Source organism: Babylonia areolata, chromosome 11, assembly GCF_041734735.1.
Source record: "Babylonia areolata isolate BAREFJ2019XMU chromosome 11, ASM4173473v1, whole genome shotgun sequence".
NCBI lineage: Eukaryota > Metazoa > Mollusca > Gastropoda > Neogastropoda > Buccinidae > Babylonia > Babylonia areolata.
Window position 1 is genome coordinate 9292963 of NC_134886.1, and position 18270 is coordinate 9311232.

The 18270-nt window shown below is 41.4% G+C and overlaps 2 protein-coding genes across 2 annotated transcripts in view; one reads left to right on the forward strand and one right to left on the reverse strand.

Moving 5' to 3' along the window:
• Positions 1-8337, reverse strand: part of LOC143287137 (uncharacterized) — a 21526-nt gene extending 13189 nt beyond the window's left edge. The window contains exon 1 of the mRNA XM_076595082.1: positions 8143-8337. Within this exon, the coding sequence (XP_076451197.1) occupies positions 8143-8337 (195 nt within the window). The remainder of the gene's footprint in view (positions 1-8142) is intronic.
• Positions 8130-18000, forward strand: LOC143287503 (protein AAR2 homolog). Its single transcript, XM_076595535.1, has 5 exons — positions 8130-8630; positions 9618-9809; positions 11529-11629; positions 13926-14022; positions 16586-18000. The coding sequence occupies exons 2-5, from the start codon at positions 9643-9645 to the stop codon at positions 17358-17360; spliced, it is 1140 nt and encodes a 379-aa protein (XP_076451650.1). The 5' UTR covers positions 8130-8630; positions 9618-9642; the 3' UTR covers positions 17361-18000.
• The last annotated feature ends 270 nt before the right edge of the window (positions 18001-18270 follow it).

The following is an 18270-nucleotide window of genomic DNA, read 5'->3' on the forward strand; positions in this document are numbered from 1 at the left end:
CACAGAGGCTCTGTTCCGTTTTGAAGAAATGTGCGCAATGTTGGTTTGGTAATGATGCCAATATTCGTTTGATTTGCAAAGCATCGCGCGTCATACTAGACTAACGGCCGCTCCCTCTCTATACCAGGCTTATTTATTTGAGGCGATCAATGGTGTGGTATGACGGACAAGGAACAACAACCAGACTGACGAACACGGGTGAGACTAGTTGTGTATGCGGGGAGGAGGGGGGTGAGGGGTGTGGAGGAGGGGGGTGACTCGAGGGGCGGGGGGGGGGGGGGGGGGGGGGGGGGGGGGGAGGGCGTGGGGGGAAGGGGGGAGGGCATCTTCAGTCTTCTTCGTTCGTGGGCTGCAACTCTGCCCACGTTTACTTGTACACACTCAGTGGCACGAGTGGGCTTTTTGGCGTACGAGAGTTTTTACCCCGCGCCACTGATGTAGGCAGCCATACTCCGTTTTCGTGGGTGGGTATGCATGCTGCATGGGTATGTTTCTGCTTGCATAACTTGAACCCACCGAATCCTAACGTGTGTTCAGTGTGTGCGTGTATGCGTGCGCGTGTGTGTAAGTGTACACATGTGTCAGGAGAGCTCTGTGGACGTGTGTGTGTGTGTGTCTGTGTGTGTGTGAAGTCAAGTCAAGTCAAGTCAAGATTTTATTTCATGATGGTAAATTGAATAAGCAACAATTGCTTTTTTTACATCAAGCCATCAATGAAAATAATAATTTTAAAAAAATTATTAAAGAGAAGGGAAAAGAAAGAAAAAATAGAAGAAAAAAAGGAGAGAGAGAGAGAGAGAGAGAGAGAGAGAGAGAGAGAGAGAGAGAGAGAGAGAGAGAGAGAGAGAGAGAGAGAGAGAGAGAGAGAGAGAAGAAACAAGCAGATGAAGAGCAACAACAACAACAAAATGCATATATATATACAAAAATATTGTGACACACACACACACACACACACACACACACACACACACACACCACTGAATACAAATTCTCGGACACAATTACCCCATGCCCACCCCATCCACATGCACATGTTCCCCCATTTAGTGCAAAATCCTTGCCAACACAAGCATATACAAAACATTTCACAATTAATAGGAATATTAGACTAACAGGTCAAAATTTGTATTACTGTTAATTATTTTCAATGAGGTGATTCTTCAGATTTTTCTTAAACACGTTTTTATTTACGATACTTTTCAGAGTGAGTGGGAGATTATTCCATAATTTTCCACCAGAGTACAGAAGCTGGATTTGTAAAGGTGGTTTCTAGGTCTGGGTATACAGAGCATGTAGTTGTGTCTGTGTTCATTAGTTTTAAATGTGTTTGCAATCTTTTTTGGAGCATTTCCATACATAACATTATGCATGCAAGCAGCTTTGTTGAAGTACAGCCTGTTGTGAAAGGATAATATATTAAGTTGTTTATAGTCCATTGGGGTCAGGGAGTTCGGTTTCAACAATACTATTTTCAGTGCTCTTTTATACATACGGTGAATAAACTTCAAGTTTGAGAGGCTACAGCTGTCCCATAAAGTTGATGTATAATCGATTACTGGCAGAATATGTGCACAGAAAAAGAACTTTCGTGAATGGACATTAAGGATCTTTTTGATTTTTGTTAGTTGAAGTATTCTATTTGAGAGACGTTTACTTAAGTACTTCGTATGATCAGTCCAAGATAGATCTTTATCAATAATGGCACCTAGAATTTTATGTGAATCTACCTCTTCAATTTTATTTACGCCTAGGAATAGTGGTTTGAAGTTATGTTTCATTTTTTGTCTTTTTTGACGTGCACATACATACATGCACTTCGTTTTCTGAGCATTCAAGGACATGTGATTCAAGTGTGTCCAGTCATTAAGTTTCTGAATATTATCTTGGAGTTCATTAGTTAGTTTACTGGCGTCTGAATTGCTTGAATGTAAGGATGTGTCATCTGCAAACATTTCACATTTACATTTCATATAACAAGGTAAGTCATTAACATAAGTGGAGAATAAAATTGGTCCTAAGATGGATCCCTGTGGTACTCCATGATTAATAGATATAAAATTTGAGGTTTGATTATTTATTGCTATTAACTGCTTCCTATCAGAAAGAAAAGATTGTATAAGGTGAATATACTCTGGTGGTAATTTATAAGCTTCTAATTTACGTAGTAACAAGGAGTGATTGATTACATCAAACGCTTTTTTCAAAATCTATGAAAAGGAGACCTGTGAATTTATTTTCATTTATGTTATGTACAAGACTGTCAGTGAGCTGTATGAGGGCTGTATGACAAGAATGATTTTTACGGAAACCAGACTGGTCTTCATGGATTAAGTCGTTGTCAAAGAGATAAGAATATAAACATTTTTGCAAATGTTTTTCAATGGGTTTAGACAGAGCAGACAAGACAGAAATTGGCATATAGTTAGATGGATCAGAAGAATCACCTGATTTGTACAGTGGAATGACTCTAGCCTGCTTGAATTTAGAAGGAAAACATTTCTTATCAATAACAGGGGAAGAAACATTTAATATCTGTCCATCTAACCCGTCCAAATCTCGTGTGCCAGATTGTTTTAGTTGTGATAGGCTTTGACATATATCAAAGACAGTCACTGGTTGAAGACTAAATGGAACATGAATTTTCTTTGAGTCAGTATACTGTTTTAGAATACAGAGGTCATTTTCACTGGTCCTATCGCTTGGTATAATTTTTTCAGCAATGGTTACAAAATGATTATTTAACTGAACTGCTGTTACATCAGTGATGTTTTGTTGTCTTTTCCCCACATGTATATTATTCAGCTTGTTGATGGCTTTCCAAATTAGACGAGAATCTTTTGTATTTACTAACATTTTCTGAAAATAATTATATTTCGATTTACGTTTCATGGCGTTTACTTTATTTCTTTGTTTCTTATATTGTTCATTTGATCCATACATCTTTAAATAATCTCTATAATGAATTTCAGTGTCAATTTATTTTGTTATCCATGGTGGTTTTGTTTCTTGTCTAACTCTTTTCCTAATAAATGGTGCATGTTTGTTATATACAGAAGAGAATGTATTTATCCAAAATTCGACAGCTTCATCAGGATCTCTTAACTGATATACATAATCTAAAGATGAGTTTGCAAAATCCGAGAGAAAATCATCATTTTTAAAGTTCTTAAATCTCCTATAAAATATAGTTTTATGTCCTACCTTTGGAATTTTAACACGATTCTTAAACCAGGTGAGACAGACTGGGAAATGATCACTACTACCACAAGGTGTGTGTGTGTGTGTGTGTGTGTGTGTGTGTGTGTGTGTGTGTGTGTGTGTGTGTGTTGTGTGTGTGTGTGTGTGTGTGTGTGTGTGTGTGTGTGTGTGTGTGTGTGTGTGTGTGTTGAGAGAGAGAGAGATGGAGAGGGAGAATCAATGCCTGGATAGTCCATGTGAATGCGCATAGGGGAGGCTATCGAAAAAAATGCAAGAGTAACGTTACCTTGGTTTGCTCCCTTTCGTTGACATGGGTGTGGAGGAGGGGAGGGAGAGGGGGGCTATATCCTCATAAATCACCATGACCTCTGATATTGGTTTCTTTCTCTCATTTCTTTTCTTTCATTCTTGACTTGCTTTTCTGCCCCCCCCCCTTTCTTCTCAGGGCCGACATCTCCCCATGGAGATCTCTAGTCTCAATTATTCTTTTCTTTTCAAGTTCTTTCTAATCATCCGTCATTCATCTCGTAATTTTCTTCCTATTCTTCTGGTTTGTCTCTCTAACCCTCTCCCTCTTCCCTCTCGTTTTCACCGCCCTTCTTCATTGTCTGCTTCCTTTTCTTTGTACTGAGTGAAGGTACGAGGGTTTTAGTGAAGATGCAAGTTGTCAGTGAATGCCAAGTTTGAGCACAGTTCATGAAGATTTATTTGTTTTAGTTTTGTTGTACCCTTCAGATGCCTGCGTGGCTCTGTTGGTTGAGCGACGAACTCGCAATCAGAAAGTCGTGGGTTCGAATCCTGGACGCCTTCAAATGTGAAAAAAACCCAAAAAACAACCACAGTCGAAATGCTGTTATGCACATACAGCACAGCTGAAAAATGGTGAATATAGGGAGAAAAAGAGGCGGGAGACAGTGAAGACAGAGACAAAGATAAACAATGGACTGGACTGACGAAGACACAGAAGGGGACTGACATGACACTGTGGGGAAAGGGGAGACAGAGAGACCTCGGAGACAGCAGAAGGATATGGGAAACCGTGGAGACAAAAGAAAGTCGTACACAGACTGAAAGACACAGCCTGGAACAACCGCAGACGATTAAGAGGAACTCAAACAAATGACACAGACACGGACAAAGACAATATAGGGAGACAGACACAGTCGAAACAGCCGTGGAAACTGAGACAGTGGAAAACTGAGACGGACAGGCAGGCTGTGAAGCAAAGGGGAAACGAAGACAAGAAGTTGTTGAGAAAGAGAACGAGAGACACAGCCTGCAGTGTGGAGACGGATATAGAAGACAGGGGAAAGGGACACACAGACTATGGAGAGAGGGGACAGGGACACTGACACAGACTGTGGAGAGAGGGGAAAGGGACACTGACACTGACTGTGGAGAGAGGGGAAAGGGACACTGACACAGACTGTGGACAGACGGGAAAGGGACACTGACACAGACTGTGGAGAGAGGGGAAAGGGAAAGGGGCAATGACACAGACTGTGGAGAGAGGGGAAAGGGAAAGGGACACTGACACAGACTGTGGAGAGAGGGGAAAGGGAAAGGGGCAATGACACAGACTGTGGACACTGAAATGGGACAGAGGGGAAAGGGACAAAGACTGTAGACACTGAGAGGGGAAAGGGACACTGACACAGACTGTGGACACTGTCTTGTCTATACCTAGATAGTAATACAAGGGAAATAACTACTATAAAGAGTCAAAGGTCACAGGAAGCGTGACGGGATATCTAGATCAAGATGGTGGATTAAACCGGTGTAAATATTACCAAGTGTCTGTGCAATTTGAATGGTAGCACATGATAACAACACCAATCATCCACGCATACATACACACAAGAAACAGATAAGACAGACACTGAAATGGGAGAGAGGGGAAAGGTCCACTGACTGTGGATACTGAAAGGGGACAGAGGGGAAAGGGACACTGACACAGACAGGGGACACTGAAAGGGGAGAGAGGGGAAAGGGACACTGACACAGACTGAGGACACTGAAAGGGGAGAGAGAGGGGAAAGGGACATTGACTGTGGATACTGAAAGGGGAGAGAGGGGAAAGGGACACTGACACAGACTGGGGACACTGAAAGGGGAGAGAGGGGAAAGGGACACTGACACAGACTGGGGACTAAGATAGGGGAGACAGACACAGCATATAACTGACTACAAGAGGAACAGCAAGACAGACATGAGGCCTGTACAGACAGGGAGAAAACTAACAAAGCAAGATAGACTAGATTAAGGGCAGACGGAGATAGACATGGAGACTGTTACAGAGAAAGGTAGATGGAGAGAGAATGGAACCATGTGGTATACTGGGACCGACGAATACAGGGAAACCAAAGACAAAAGAGGGTTAACTATAGGGGATGCAGTGTGTGAAAGTACGTAAAACTACACGAATATTTTATCACACAGTGGCATAGTCGCCATTCTTATCACTATCTCTTTTGTCATTCCCGCACGTCCATTGATACTTCCCTTCGTTCCATTGCAATTTATTGTAACACAAAAAATTAATGAAGAATGCACTAAAGCTCCGTTCTAGAGAATTTATTTTATTCATTATAAACTTTATGTATAACTGATAAGAACAGACATGTTTGTACAGTATGTCCTTATATGGCTACTTCAGTTGCGCGTACACCGGCACACACAGCTGAACAAATACACAAAACATTATTTACCACCAATCAGTCATCGAACAATGGACCAGCTTTGGGACTGAAGATAATCACTACACAACACATCATAACAGAAATTATGTCAATATACCTTTCACTCGACACGTACACACAGAACAAGAGCAGAGGAAATCGATTTGCTCCATGGTGAATAAAGTGAAGCGCCGTAAAAGAATGGGTTAAAGAATGGCCTTCTGATCCAGTGCCAGTGTTCACCAGTGATCAGAGTTCGAGGCCCTGTTTCGGCATAGTGTTGTGTTCTTCGGAAAGGCCCTTTCTGCACTCTACTCCGATTTTCCTCACCCCACCCAGGTGTGCATGGGTATCCGATTGGCTGGTGAAGCAACAGGGAGATCGAGAGGACTGCCCCCCCCCCCCCCCACCCCCGGCGTCTTTCATGACTTTACTAATCGGGGAAGATTAACGCTTTCAGCGCCAGTCAATTTAGAGTGCAAAATTCCCTTGTGCTATAAACACAGCAAAGATGATGTCTAAGAACATCCCCCCCTGCGGTGTACAGAAAATACGGCCTATCCTACCACCGAACATCAAGAACAGTAGGTTTTATGGATAACAGACCCATGATCTGGTCACCTTTCAGTGACATGTGTCCTCTACCTAGGTTGTGCATAAATGGGAGTTTGGCAGTGAAAGGGTTAACAGCGGCTGACGGAGAGGATTGCTGGGCTCAGTCTTCCTATGCCGAGCTCTAGACACTATGCCGAGCTCTAGACACTATGCCAAGCTCTACACACAGTGAATTTCAATTGACCGCTGTCCTGATGGCGTCAAGTTAAAAAGCTTATATGGAACCTTTAAATTAAGGTTTCGAACCGGCGACAGTTTTGCTACGATTTCAAGAGGTGAAGTTACCTCACAATGAACCATATGCAGCGTGTGTAACACTTACAGTTTGATTGCAATTAAACTTCAATCAAATTTCTTTTCAAGGGTTTGTAGCTGGATGATTTGATAGTACGTATGGTGCGAATGCATCCAAACTTTCAAGCGACTGTATTAAGGAGAGTTGCTACAACAGTGCTCATCAACACGGCATGATGCTCTTTTGTCTTTCTCGTTCACTGGGGAGTACAATGGCTGCCGCGCGCGCCACATGCTCGCCTCAAACTATCATGCTGTCAGCTGCAGGAAGTTCATGTCCACTATATATTCTGTCTTCAAGTTCGAGAGCTGGTCCTCAATCTGGGACACATCTGATACCCACTTTAGTTGGCTTTTTAGGAGTTCCACGTCAGTAGTATTCGGCCATCGTTTCTAGTCATGTCTACGTAATATTGCATCATACCGACCTGGTTATCTATCCATGGGACAGACTCGTTTTTGTAACCTCAAATTTGGTAGAAATCTCTGTTCGGAAATATTATGACCATTACCATGTACATAATAGTATGAGACTGGAAATAATGCAACCCCGGCTATGTAAGAATGATAATAAAATTCCCATTCCCACGTGTACAAATGACCAGAAATTTGATACAATGCTATGTAGAAATGATCGGAAACTGAAGCCCCAAACAGCGACTGGCCTCAGAATGGTCCTGGGCGGATACTGAGTGGCCAGCTTTTGAACTGATATATCAAACGTCAGAATCAGGGTAACGATATGATTATTTTAACAGTGAGCCGGGGGCCAATATGGCCATCGTGGCAACTACGGACTTGGTAGAGAGAATTCACAACAACAAAAAGCACACAAACAAACAAACAAACAAACTGTCAGTGTTACAATCGTGGTGGAACTGAAAACAGCACTGAGCTGGCAGGTAACTTTCAACTGGCTGCCATGCCTAAAATGATGCTGGCCAGTACTGAGTCCCTGCACTCACAACCCCTTCAGTCTTCCATTGAACTGGCTTCATTCTGCTCTTGTTTTTACAAACAATGAGTAGCGGCTGCCTAGATATGCCTTTGCTAGCTCTCACAACTCCTTCACTGAGTCGGCTTCCGCCTGATTCCGGCAGGTACTTTTGTTGTTGTTTTGTTGTTGTTGTTGTTTTGTTTACTGGCAAACAGTGACTTAATAAACTGGTCTGGTTTGCATAATGGAACTGCAAACCCTTGCTGTTTTTGATCGTTCTTTTTTCTACAATTTGATGTTTTCTGTGTCGTGATATATTTTTAGCCGGGTAGTTGGTCTGGATCTTCTCAGTGATCAGTGGTCTTGCTGGCAGGTCACGTGTCAGGAATTTTTCTGGCTGTAAAGCTGAAATTGTACTGTTGACAATCCGCTATACAGTGTGATGAGGCTGATGGTTTTCGGCGATCCTCCGGAGGTGGTAGTATCTGTTCTTGTAGCATTGCGAAGCATACAGCTGCAAGGGTCTCTTAAATTGGCCTCCGGCAACAGTGTACTACTGCCGACTCCACGGCCGGAACCAGGCGGCGTGTTGGGACGTGTGGAAGGCGACATGCGGAGACGTGCAGGGACAAATCGTTTGGCATACTAATCACAGACTAATAGTGAAAGTATTAGCTGTGTGCCTGTGACAAGGAACGGTTGATTTGCTGTCATTTAAAAGAGTCCGGGGCAGGTTTGATATGGGGATACCTTGATAGGAATGTTACTAAGGGAAATCACACATATCACGTGAAATTTGAGCGAGTTAATTCCCTTGTTTCGATGTTCTGCCGTCGTTTCTTTCACTTTGATACGAAATTTCCACAATGCATAAATATAAATTTTAGTGCGAAGCTGAAGGACTGGTAAGTCATAGTCAAGAATTATGACATATTACTTTGATCATAGGGAATGAAACAGCGTGAAAAAGTTTCTTCTGCCTCTTCTCATTGTCATTTTGAATTTGTGAGTTTCCAAATTTATAGTCGCAGCAAAGTGTGTCTGCTTCAGCCCTCGTGTGACCACATACAAATGCGCCTAATATATATTTTTTTCCGTAAATCTTTGTACATTTTCAGTAATGTCTGTATGCTTAACTAATCCTGTGTTCCAGACCGCATTCCCATATTCCAAGACTGGCCTAACTAATGACTTAAATAAAGATATTATGTTCTTACTTTTACACTGTATATTCCCAACTAACATTCCACTTTCCAGGCAGTCTATTGGCTTTTTTTATGGTTTCATGAATATGAGTATCAAAAGAGAGATTGAGGTAAAAAATAACCCCAAGATCTCCTTCAGATGAAGTTTCCTGCAGTTCAGTACAGTCCACATAATACCTATAATGTGGATTATTCTCTCCTGCATGTAAAACTTACATTTATTGTGAGTGTTCCATGTCCACTTGACAACAGAACGTAAAAACGATGTCTCATAAAGTACCAACATCTGAGTAAGAAATAGTTTATCGTGCAGTTCAGAAAAAAAAAAAAATTAACATGCAGTCTGATGATAAACTTATTAGACAGCAACAAAAAAAGCTACCGGTAATCGGCTTTCTCTACATTTCCTTACTTCCACTCCACTGTGTGACTGGTGGAGCGAATATCCACGTCTTGTGAACGTCATTCATTCCATCTTGAGGGGCAAAATTGTTGATATTGCCAACCTTTATTTTTGTTTGTTTTGTTGCTGGTTTAGTGGCATTAATCCCAGCCGCTTCTTCCCAAGTTCCCCCATTCACAGCCATACTTAGGTTCGCCAGCTGCTGACTTGAACTCATTTAATTGTCATGAGAAGCCAACTCTCAGGAAAGTGTTTGAATCTCAGTGTAGTAGATCATTTTCCAGATTGAAGAGAAAGTGGCAGACAGACATGGATCAAGACACAGCTCAGGTGTTGTTTGAGGAGGGGGCCATACTGGTGTTGCTGGACATGCCCGAGGGGTCAGAGTTTGGGATCGACTTCAACTCCTGGAATGTTGGCCCCAACTTCCGGGGCATGAAGATGATTCCTCCTGGACTGCATTTTGTGTACTACAGGTGGGGTCTTCTGTTATCTTGTCAGGCCCTGTCCATAGTTAGTTTATCTAACTGTTCAGGTGATGAAATATATATATATATATGTAAAGTGTATAAATTATTTGCTGCTTAAAGTTAAATAGTTTGGGAATTATATTACCCAATTTAAGGTTCATGTGCATGTGTGTTTGCAGTCAGAAAACTTTCCCCAGTGAGGGACAAAGTGGTACTCCCGAAAACGAAGTATGACTGCCTACATGGCGGGGTAAAAATGGTGATACACATAAAAGCCCATTCGTGTACATACGAGTGAACATGGGAGTTGCAGCCCATGAACAAAGAAGAAGAAAAAGAAGATCAAGTGGTACTGTGTTGTACTGAATTGTTGACAAAAGAGCAAAAGACAGGTTGCACTGTACAGTGGTAAGCGCTATGCCCAGGGATGGCAGCTTTAAATGTACATAAATCTGTGAGTTAATGTACACACACACACACACACACACACACACACACACAGGGTGTATTGGCACAGAAAGCCTAGGGTTGATTGATGAACTGGGTGTACACTGTCGCCTTCCATTGCCATTACAGTTCATATTAAAAAAACAACACACCACTGAACATGTGATAAAATTTGTGTGAATCTGTGATACGAAAATAGTGCTGTAAAATTGTTAGACACAGACTGGCTGTGGTCTGGTTGCCTAGCTTTCACTGATAAGGAAAACTTTGCTGAAGTGATGTTTTAACACAGCGCTGTGAAACCAGCTTTCAGTCAATGGGAAAACATTGCTGATGTGATAACACATCGCTGTGAACCGAGCTTTCATTGTTGAGGAAAACGTTGCTGATGTGATCTGTTATCGCAGCACTGTGAACCCAGCTTTCATTGATAAGGAAAACGTTGCTGATGTGATGTGTTAACATATTGATAAGGAAAACGTTGCTGAAGTGATGTTTTAACATATTGATAAGGAAAACGTTGCTGATGTGATGTGTTAACATATTGATAAGGAAAACGTTGCTGAAGTGATGTTTTAACACAGCGCTGTGAAACCTTATTTCACTTCTCGGGTAAATGTTGCTGAAGTGATGTTTTAACACAGCGCTGTGAAACCTGATTTCACTTCTCGGGTAAATGTTGCTGAAGTGATGTTTTAACACAGCGCTGTGAAACCTGATTTCACTTCTCGGGTAAATATTGCTGAAGTGATGTTTTAACACAGCACTGTGAAACCTGATTTCACTTCTCAGGTAAATATTGCTGAAGTGATGTTTTAACACAGCGCTGTGAAACATTTCATTGTTCAGGTAAATGTTGCTGAAGTGATGTTTTAACACAGCACTGTGAAACCTGATTTCACTTCTCAGGTAAATATTGCTGAAGTGATGTTTTAACACAGCGCTGTGAAACATGATTTTATTGTTCAGGTAAATGTTGCTGAAGTGATGTTTTAACACAGCGCTGTGAAACCCGATTTCATAAATTCATTGTTAAGGAAAACGATGCTGATGTGATGTGTTAACACAGCGCTGTGAACCCAGCTTTCATTGATAACACATTGATGAGGAAAACGTTGCTGAAGTGATGTTTTAGCACAGCACTGTGAACCCAGCTTGCATTGATAAGGAAAAGGTAGCTGATGTGATGTGTTAACACATTGATGAGGAAAATGTTGCTGATGTGATGTGTTAACACATTGATAAGGAAAATGTTGCTTATGTGATGTGTTGACACAGCGCTGTCAACCGGGAGAAGGAGGCAGGCCTGAGGTCAGGTTTTTTCCACAACTTCCGCAAGCAGGAGATCATGGTGAAGAAGTGGGACTCCTTCCTCGAAGGTAAGTGTGCCAGTTTGCAGCATGAGTTGCTTGATGATGTGTGTGGGTGGATGAATATGGAGGTGAATGTTGGCTTACCTTGTGTCTCGGTGTCAGTGACAGCATTAGATTTGTCATATTTATTGTTTGATGGGCGCAATAGCCGAAGTGTTGGACTTTCAATCTGAGGGTTCCGGGTTCGAATCACAGTGATGGCGGCTGGTGGGTAAAGGGTGGAGATTTTTACAATCTCCCAGGTCAACATATGGGCAGACCTGCTAGTGCCTGAACCCCCTTCGTGTGTGTACGCAAGCAGAAGATCAAATACGCACGTTAAAGATCCTGTAATCCATGACAGCGTTCAGTGGGTTTTGGAAACAAGAACATACCCAGTATTCACCCCCCTGAAAGCGGAGTATGGCTGCATATGTGGCGGGGTAAAAATGGTCATACATGTAAAAGCCCACTTGTGTACATACGAGTGAATGTGGGAGTTGCAGCTCACGAACACAGAAGAAGAAGAAGTCATATTTATTGTTTTGCATGTTTGAATGGATGTTGAGGTTCAATATGTGATTGTGCTTTTCTTGCCTAGTCAACATTGATGTTATCACTGAAGTTATTGTGTTACATATTTTAATGGATGTTCAAGTTCTAAATGTGATTGTGCTTAAGCCTTTCACGTTTGACTGTGGATATATGCGGTTTAGGGATAACTGCATTATCAACTGTCCAGCCACTCATTTGCATACGATTCCTTCATTGTAAATGGCGACTGCCTTGATACTGTTTGAAGCAATATCTCAGCAAGTTTTGGCTCAATTTTGATGCAGTTGTTTGCATTTTGTGAAGCGAAAAGTTTTTGAGCATGTCAACATAGCTGCCAGGACATACGCTATAGAAAAGAGGTGGCTAGAATTTTGTTTGATTTTCCGCACAATGTTGAAAACGTGATAGAAAATGGAGATATGTTGTTGAACAACTGAAGAGAGTCTGAATAACCTGGTGATAACTGCATGCCACAAGGTACATCAACAGGAAGGGGGCGGGGTCATGTTGGAAGTGGGCATGGAAAAAACCCCGACATTTTAGCTTGAAACCTTCATTTTGGGGTTTTTCATTTACTATGAAACCCTCCTGATGAAAGCTTCAAGCTGAAACATTGTTCGCAGTGAGCTGTTCTGTTGTATTATTGTGTGATACTGATGGTGTTTGTGGGTGTTTGGGTGGGAGGGAGTGTGGGTGGGTGCAGATGTGTGTTTATGTATAGTGTTTATGGTTTAAACATGATAGTGCAGGAAACAACATAATTGCACTTGGTTGTTGTGTCTAATACATCTGCTAATATTCTAGCACCATTTCCACCCATAAAATAAGCAAACATGAATTTGCTTCTTCTTTCAAAATATTTTTTTGTTTTTTCTTCATCCAAAATTGAGTAATCTTCCCCTATCAACATAGAATTATGATAATGATGTTCTCCATTCATTTTCGTTTTAGAAAACATATACTTTTACATACTTCCGAACATACTTTTAATATTTGTGATTTTTTGTAAAAATCACAAATAGTTCACAAAAGTGAAAGGGTTAATATGCGTGATATTGTGTGTACTTGACAAATTTCTGTAAATCTGCAGACGATAAAGTTGTGTCTTATCTTGGTCATCTTAGAACGATGGTTCTGGATATGTCTTCCACAAAATATCACGAGACACTGTTCTGCTGTTAAATCTAATTTTAGAACACATTTTTCATTCAAGCAGTATATTAAACTGTTGATTTTTCTCTCTCCAGGTTGTCTTGAATGAGTTCATCTGCATGTCTGGGTGTGGTGTGTGAGTGCTGGAAGATGATGAGGTGGGAGAGAGGTGTGTGTGTTTTGCGAGTTGGTACAGTATCAGAGTAGTGTTTCCAGTCAGTATCTTTTATTACTTTTCAAACTCCATATATTCAAGCACTGGATGCATGTGTACACAAAATCTGTTGAAAGTTTTCAATCATGCTGACCTGGAGTACGGTTAAAAAAAAACAACCAGCATCCAGAGACATATTGGGATGGACCACATAATCAGCCACTAAGCCACTAATCATTGCTAAGTGGAGTGGATGGTTGGAACAGTTTCATCAACATGAAATATTCTGAGTTGTTTTTGTTTTGATCATTTGACTGGATCATGAAGAGACTGGTTTGTTTCATTAAAGTTTACAGTGTGTGTGTGTGTGTGTGTGTGTGTGTGTGTGTGTGTGAGGGGGTGGGGGGTAACTTGTGCAGAGACAAGACAAATGCTTAACTTTTATTTCTTTTGTATTGACAGACATCAAGCCTGATGTTGCATCCCCAGAAGAAGTGTCGAGGTTTGAAGAGAACAAGAAAGAGATGGACCGATTCCTAGCTCCTTACCCTTATGAGAGGTGAGAGTAAGATACCAGTGATGGAGTGATAGAGAGCACTTGTGACCAGTTTTATGGGTGCAAACAACGCTATTAGTGAAACTGATGTATGTATAATAATAATTATTATTGAAATTGATGGATACTATTGTAAATGAAATAGATGTATACATGTATAATAATGATAATAATAATAAAAATAGATAAATGAATCAATTTCCTCCTTAAGGCCTGACCAAGTGTGTTGGGTAACGCTGTGTGTCTGGTCAGGCATCTGCTGAGGCGATGTGGTGTAGCGTATAAGGATTAGTCCAATGGCATTGATGCCTCCTTGAGGTATACTATTTTTTATTTTAAGATTGATTTATGTTTACATGTGCAAACAAGACTTTCAACAAATGTTGTGAAGGGAAGGGGAATGATATTCTTTTGTGCAGTTTTTTTTCCCCCATTTGTATGCATCCTTTTCAGTTTACGTTTGTGTTTAAACATTTGATCTAAATGTTCAAAAAAAAAAAGAGAGAAAAAGATTTAATAATCTACACCTGTGCTCTTGGGATGCAGCTTCCATGTTCACTTGTATTACAGTATACGAAATATGAGTGGGCTTTCACATGTGGGACTATTTTTTACCCCACCATATAGGCAGCAGTACTTTGTGTTCGGGGGAATAATGCTGTGTATGTTCTTGTTTCCATAACCCACTGAATGCTAATATGGGTTGCTGACTCTAACATGCGTTTTGGTCGTCTGCATGAATATATCTATATATACACAAAGCAGATAAATGCATTAAGCAGGTCTTGACATAATGTTGTCCTCAGAGATCAGAAAATATCTGTCTTGAATCCAGCAGACACAGCCCAGATTTGAATCCATGACCCTAGGGTTGAAAGCTCAGTGCTTTGACTACTAGACTTTTGCACCTGTCATGTATGGTTTTTGAGTTGGGTGGTCTGTATATCTTGTTTTATTTGTCCTTTGTTTACAGTACACTGTATGGTTTGTGGACACTCCTGGGTTGTATTCACATGTCAGCTTGCATTGATTGTTGATATATATCATTGTGGATTGTGTGATTTGGGTTTTGTTATGACAAGACTGACTCGAGTTTTTGGGACAGTTCACCTGTAAGCATAATGAATACTTGGTGATTCCGATCTCTAGATTTTTCTCCTTCAAATTTTCACCCTGATGGGCTTCTTAGGAAGTTTTGAATTAGGTACTGACAAAAAAATTAAATTAAAAAAAGCTGTAGGTGGATAGCAAGTGGACAGTGCGCAACAAGTTTTAATTCTTATTTTATATATATATATTTATGTGTGTGCGTGTCTGTGTTACGTGTGTGTGTGTATATATATATTCACATGGAATCATAAGTTTGCTCGTCTGTCAGATGGACAGTTCATTCATGATATTACCCAAATGAGTGTGTGTGTGTGTGTGTGTGTGTGTGTGTGTGTATACAGCTGCAAGAAGTGGGTGTCCCTGACAAAACGTGTGTGTGTGTGTGTGTGCAGCTACAAGAATTGGCTGTCCCTGACAAATATGTGTGTGTGTGTGTGTGTGTGTGTGTGTACAGCTACAAGAAGTGGGTGTCCTTGACAAATGATGTGTGTGTGTGTGTACAGCTACAAGAAGTGGGTGTCCTTGACAAATGATGTCTGCGTGTGTACAGCTACAAGAAGTGGGTGTCCCTGACAAATGATAACTGTGTGTGTATAGCTACAAGAAGTGGGTGTCCTTGACAAATGATAGCTGTGTGTACAGCTACAAGAAGTGGGTGTCCCTGACAAATGATAACTGTGTGTGTATAGCCTCAAGAAGTGGGTGTCCTTGACAAATGATATCTGTGTGTGTATAGCTACAAGAAGCGGGTGTCCTTGACAAATGATATGTGCGTGTATAGCTACAAGAAGCGGGTGTCCTTGACAAATGATATGTGCGTGTATAGCTACAAGAAGCGGGTGTCCTTGACAAATGATATGTGTGTGTATAGCTACAAGAAGTGGGTGTCCTTGACAAATGATATGTGTGTATTTACAGCTACAAGAAGTGGGTGTCCCTGAAAAATAATATGTGTGTGTGTACAGCTACAAGAAGTGGGTGTCCCTGACAAATATGTGTGTGTACAGCTACAAGAAGTGGGTGTCCCTGACAAATAATATGTGTGTGTGTTCAGCTACAAGAAGTGGGTGTCCCTGACAAATAATATCTGTGTGTGTTCAGCTACAAGAAGTGGGTGTCCCTGACAAATAATATCTGTGTGTGTACAGCTACAAGAAGTGGGTGTCCCTGACAAATAATATGTGTGTGTGTACAGCTACAAGAAGTGGGTGTCCCTGACAAATAATATGTGTGTGTGTTCAGCTACAAGAAGTGGGTGTCCCTGACAAATAATATCTGTGTGTGTTCAGCTACAATAAGTGGGTGTTCCTGACGAAACACATGATGTCTGTGTGTGTATGTGTACAGCTACAAGAAGTGGGTGTCCTTGACAAATGGTATCTCTGTGTGTGCATAGCTACAAGAAGTGGGTGTTCTTGACGAAACACATGACATGTCTGTGTTTGTATGTGTACAGCTACAAGAAGTGGGTGTCCCTGACAAAACACATCACAGCAGACATAGCTGCCACCCTGCAGCCAGAGTGCGGCACCATCACCTCCGTGGCTCAGTTTGTCTCCGAACCCAGCACCTCCCAGTCGCGCAAACGCGAAGCGGAAACGGAAGCCATGGAGGCTGAACGGAGCCAGCCGACCACCCCCGACCGGCATCATCAACCCTGTATGGAGGACCGACTGCCCAAGATGAAGACAGTGCGAGGCACCAAGATCCGCTACAGCAAGATCCCCAAGCAGAAGTACCCGGACGGGGCCAGCCCTGCGGAGGTCACCAAGTTCAGCATCGATTCTTCCTTCCAGCTGGACCGCATGCTGCAGAGTCGCTACTCAGACAACCCTGCCGGCATTTTGGCTGAGGTGCAGTTCGCCTTCATCTGTTTCCTGGTTGGACAGAACTACGACTCGTTTGAGCACTGGAAGTGGTTGGTGCACATCCTCTGCACCAGTGACTCGGCTCTGGTGGCCTTGCCCAGCCTGTTTGTCGACTTCATCGGGGTGCTGCACTTTCAGATCCGGGAGATTCCCCAGGATTTCTTTGTGGACATTGTGAGTCAGAACAACTTTCTGACCGGCACGCTGCACGAGTTCTTCTCCAACCTGGACTCGCAGGAAGTGGACTCCAAACTGAGGTCACGGGGGTTAAAGTTCAGACAGCACCTGACAGAGAAATTTCAGTGGGACTTTACGTCAGACCCTGACGAAGATGCTCCTGTTGTTGTTGAATGTGCAGAGTGATGCAGGTCAAGTTGTTTTGGTGGTTTCACAATGAACAGCAGTTGGCAGCTTCACTCTTGATGAAGTCGCTTTTGTAAATCACCATCAGGTTGAGTAAAAACAATATATTTTTAATTGTTAATGATTGTAAAGGTTGTTAATGACTGTGAAACATAATTTTACTGTTATGGGAATTCAAGGTTTTTATCAATGACTGTGAAACATAACTATTATGGGAATAAGAATTACAAGTTAATTCCAGTAACATTGCAAAAGCACAAAATAATGTGATCTTTTATAAAATATATCGTAGTACAAGAATTCAGTCTGCTTTTTAAGCCCTTTCAGTACCATATTCACCCATGAAAGAGAGACTTGAAAATTTATCTTTTTCTTGTTTCTAAAATTCTACATCTAGGTAATTATGTCCAATACATTTGTAGATATTTCAATACCATTTCCACCCATGAAATAGACTTGAAAATTAAACTTTTTCTTGTTTCCAAAATTCTACATCTAGGAAATCTCGCACATGATGATGAGTTATCTCATCCTGTCGACACAGAACATTTAATTACATTCTCCATTTGTGCTGATACAAAATTTATATTTTCATATGTTTGTTTTTTTTTTAAATCATTATTTGCATTTTGTGACTTTTTTTGGTTTGTTTCTCATCTTTGTGTGTGAGTGAGGTCGGCAATTTTGGGGCAAAAATTATATATACCATTAGTTCAGGAGTCGATGGGTCTTCCGAAAGGTTAATTGCTCTGGTGTGTATTGGCATCTGTGTGAAATATCCAAGTGGATGATCAGGTCTGTATTTCAGGTTTTTCCACAAATTTATGCTTTTTATAGAAGAGGTCAGGACTAGACTACACCATAATGCTTTGTCCAGGGACTGGTTTTTAACTGCCAGCCAGGAAAGAGG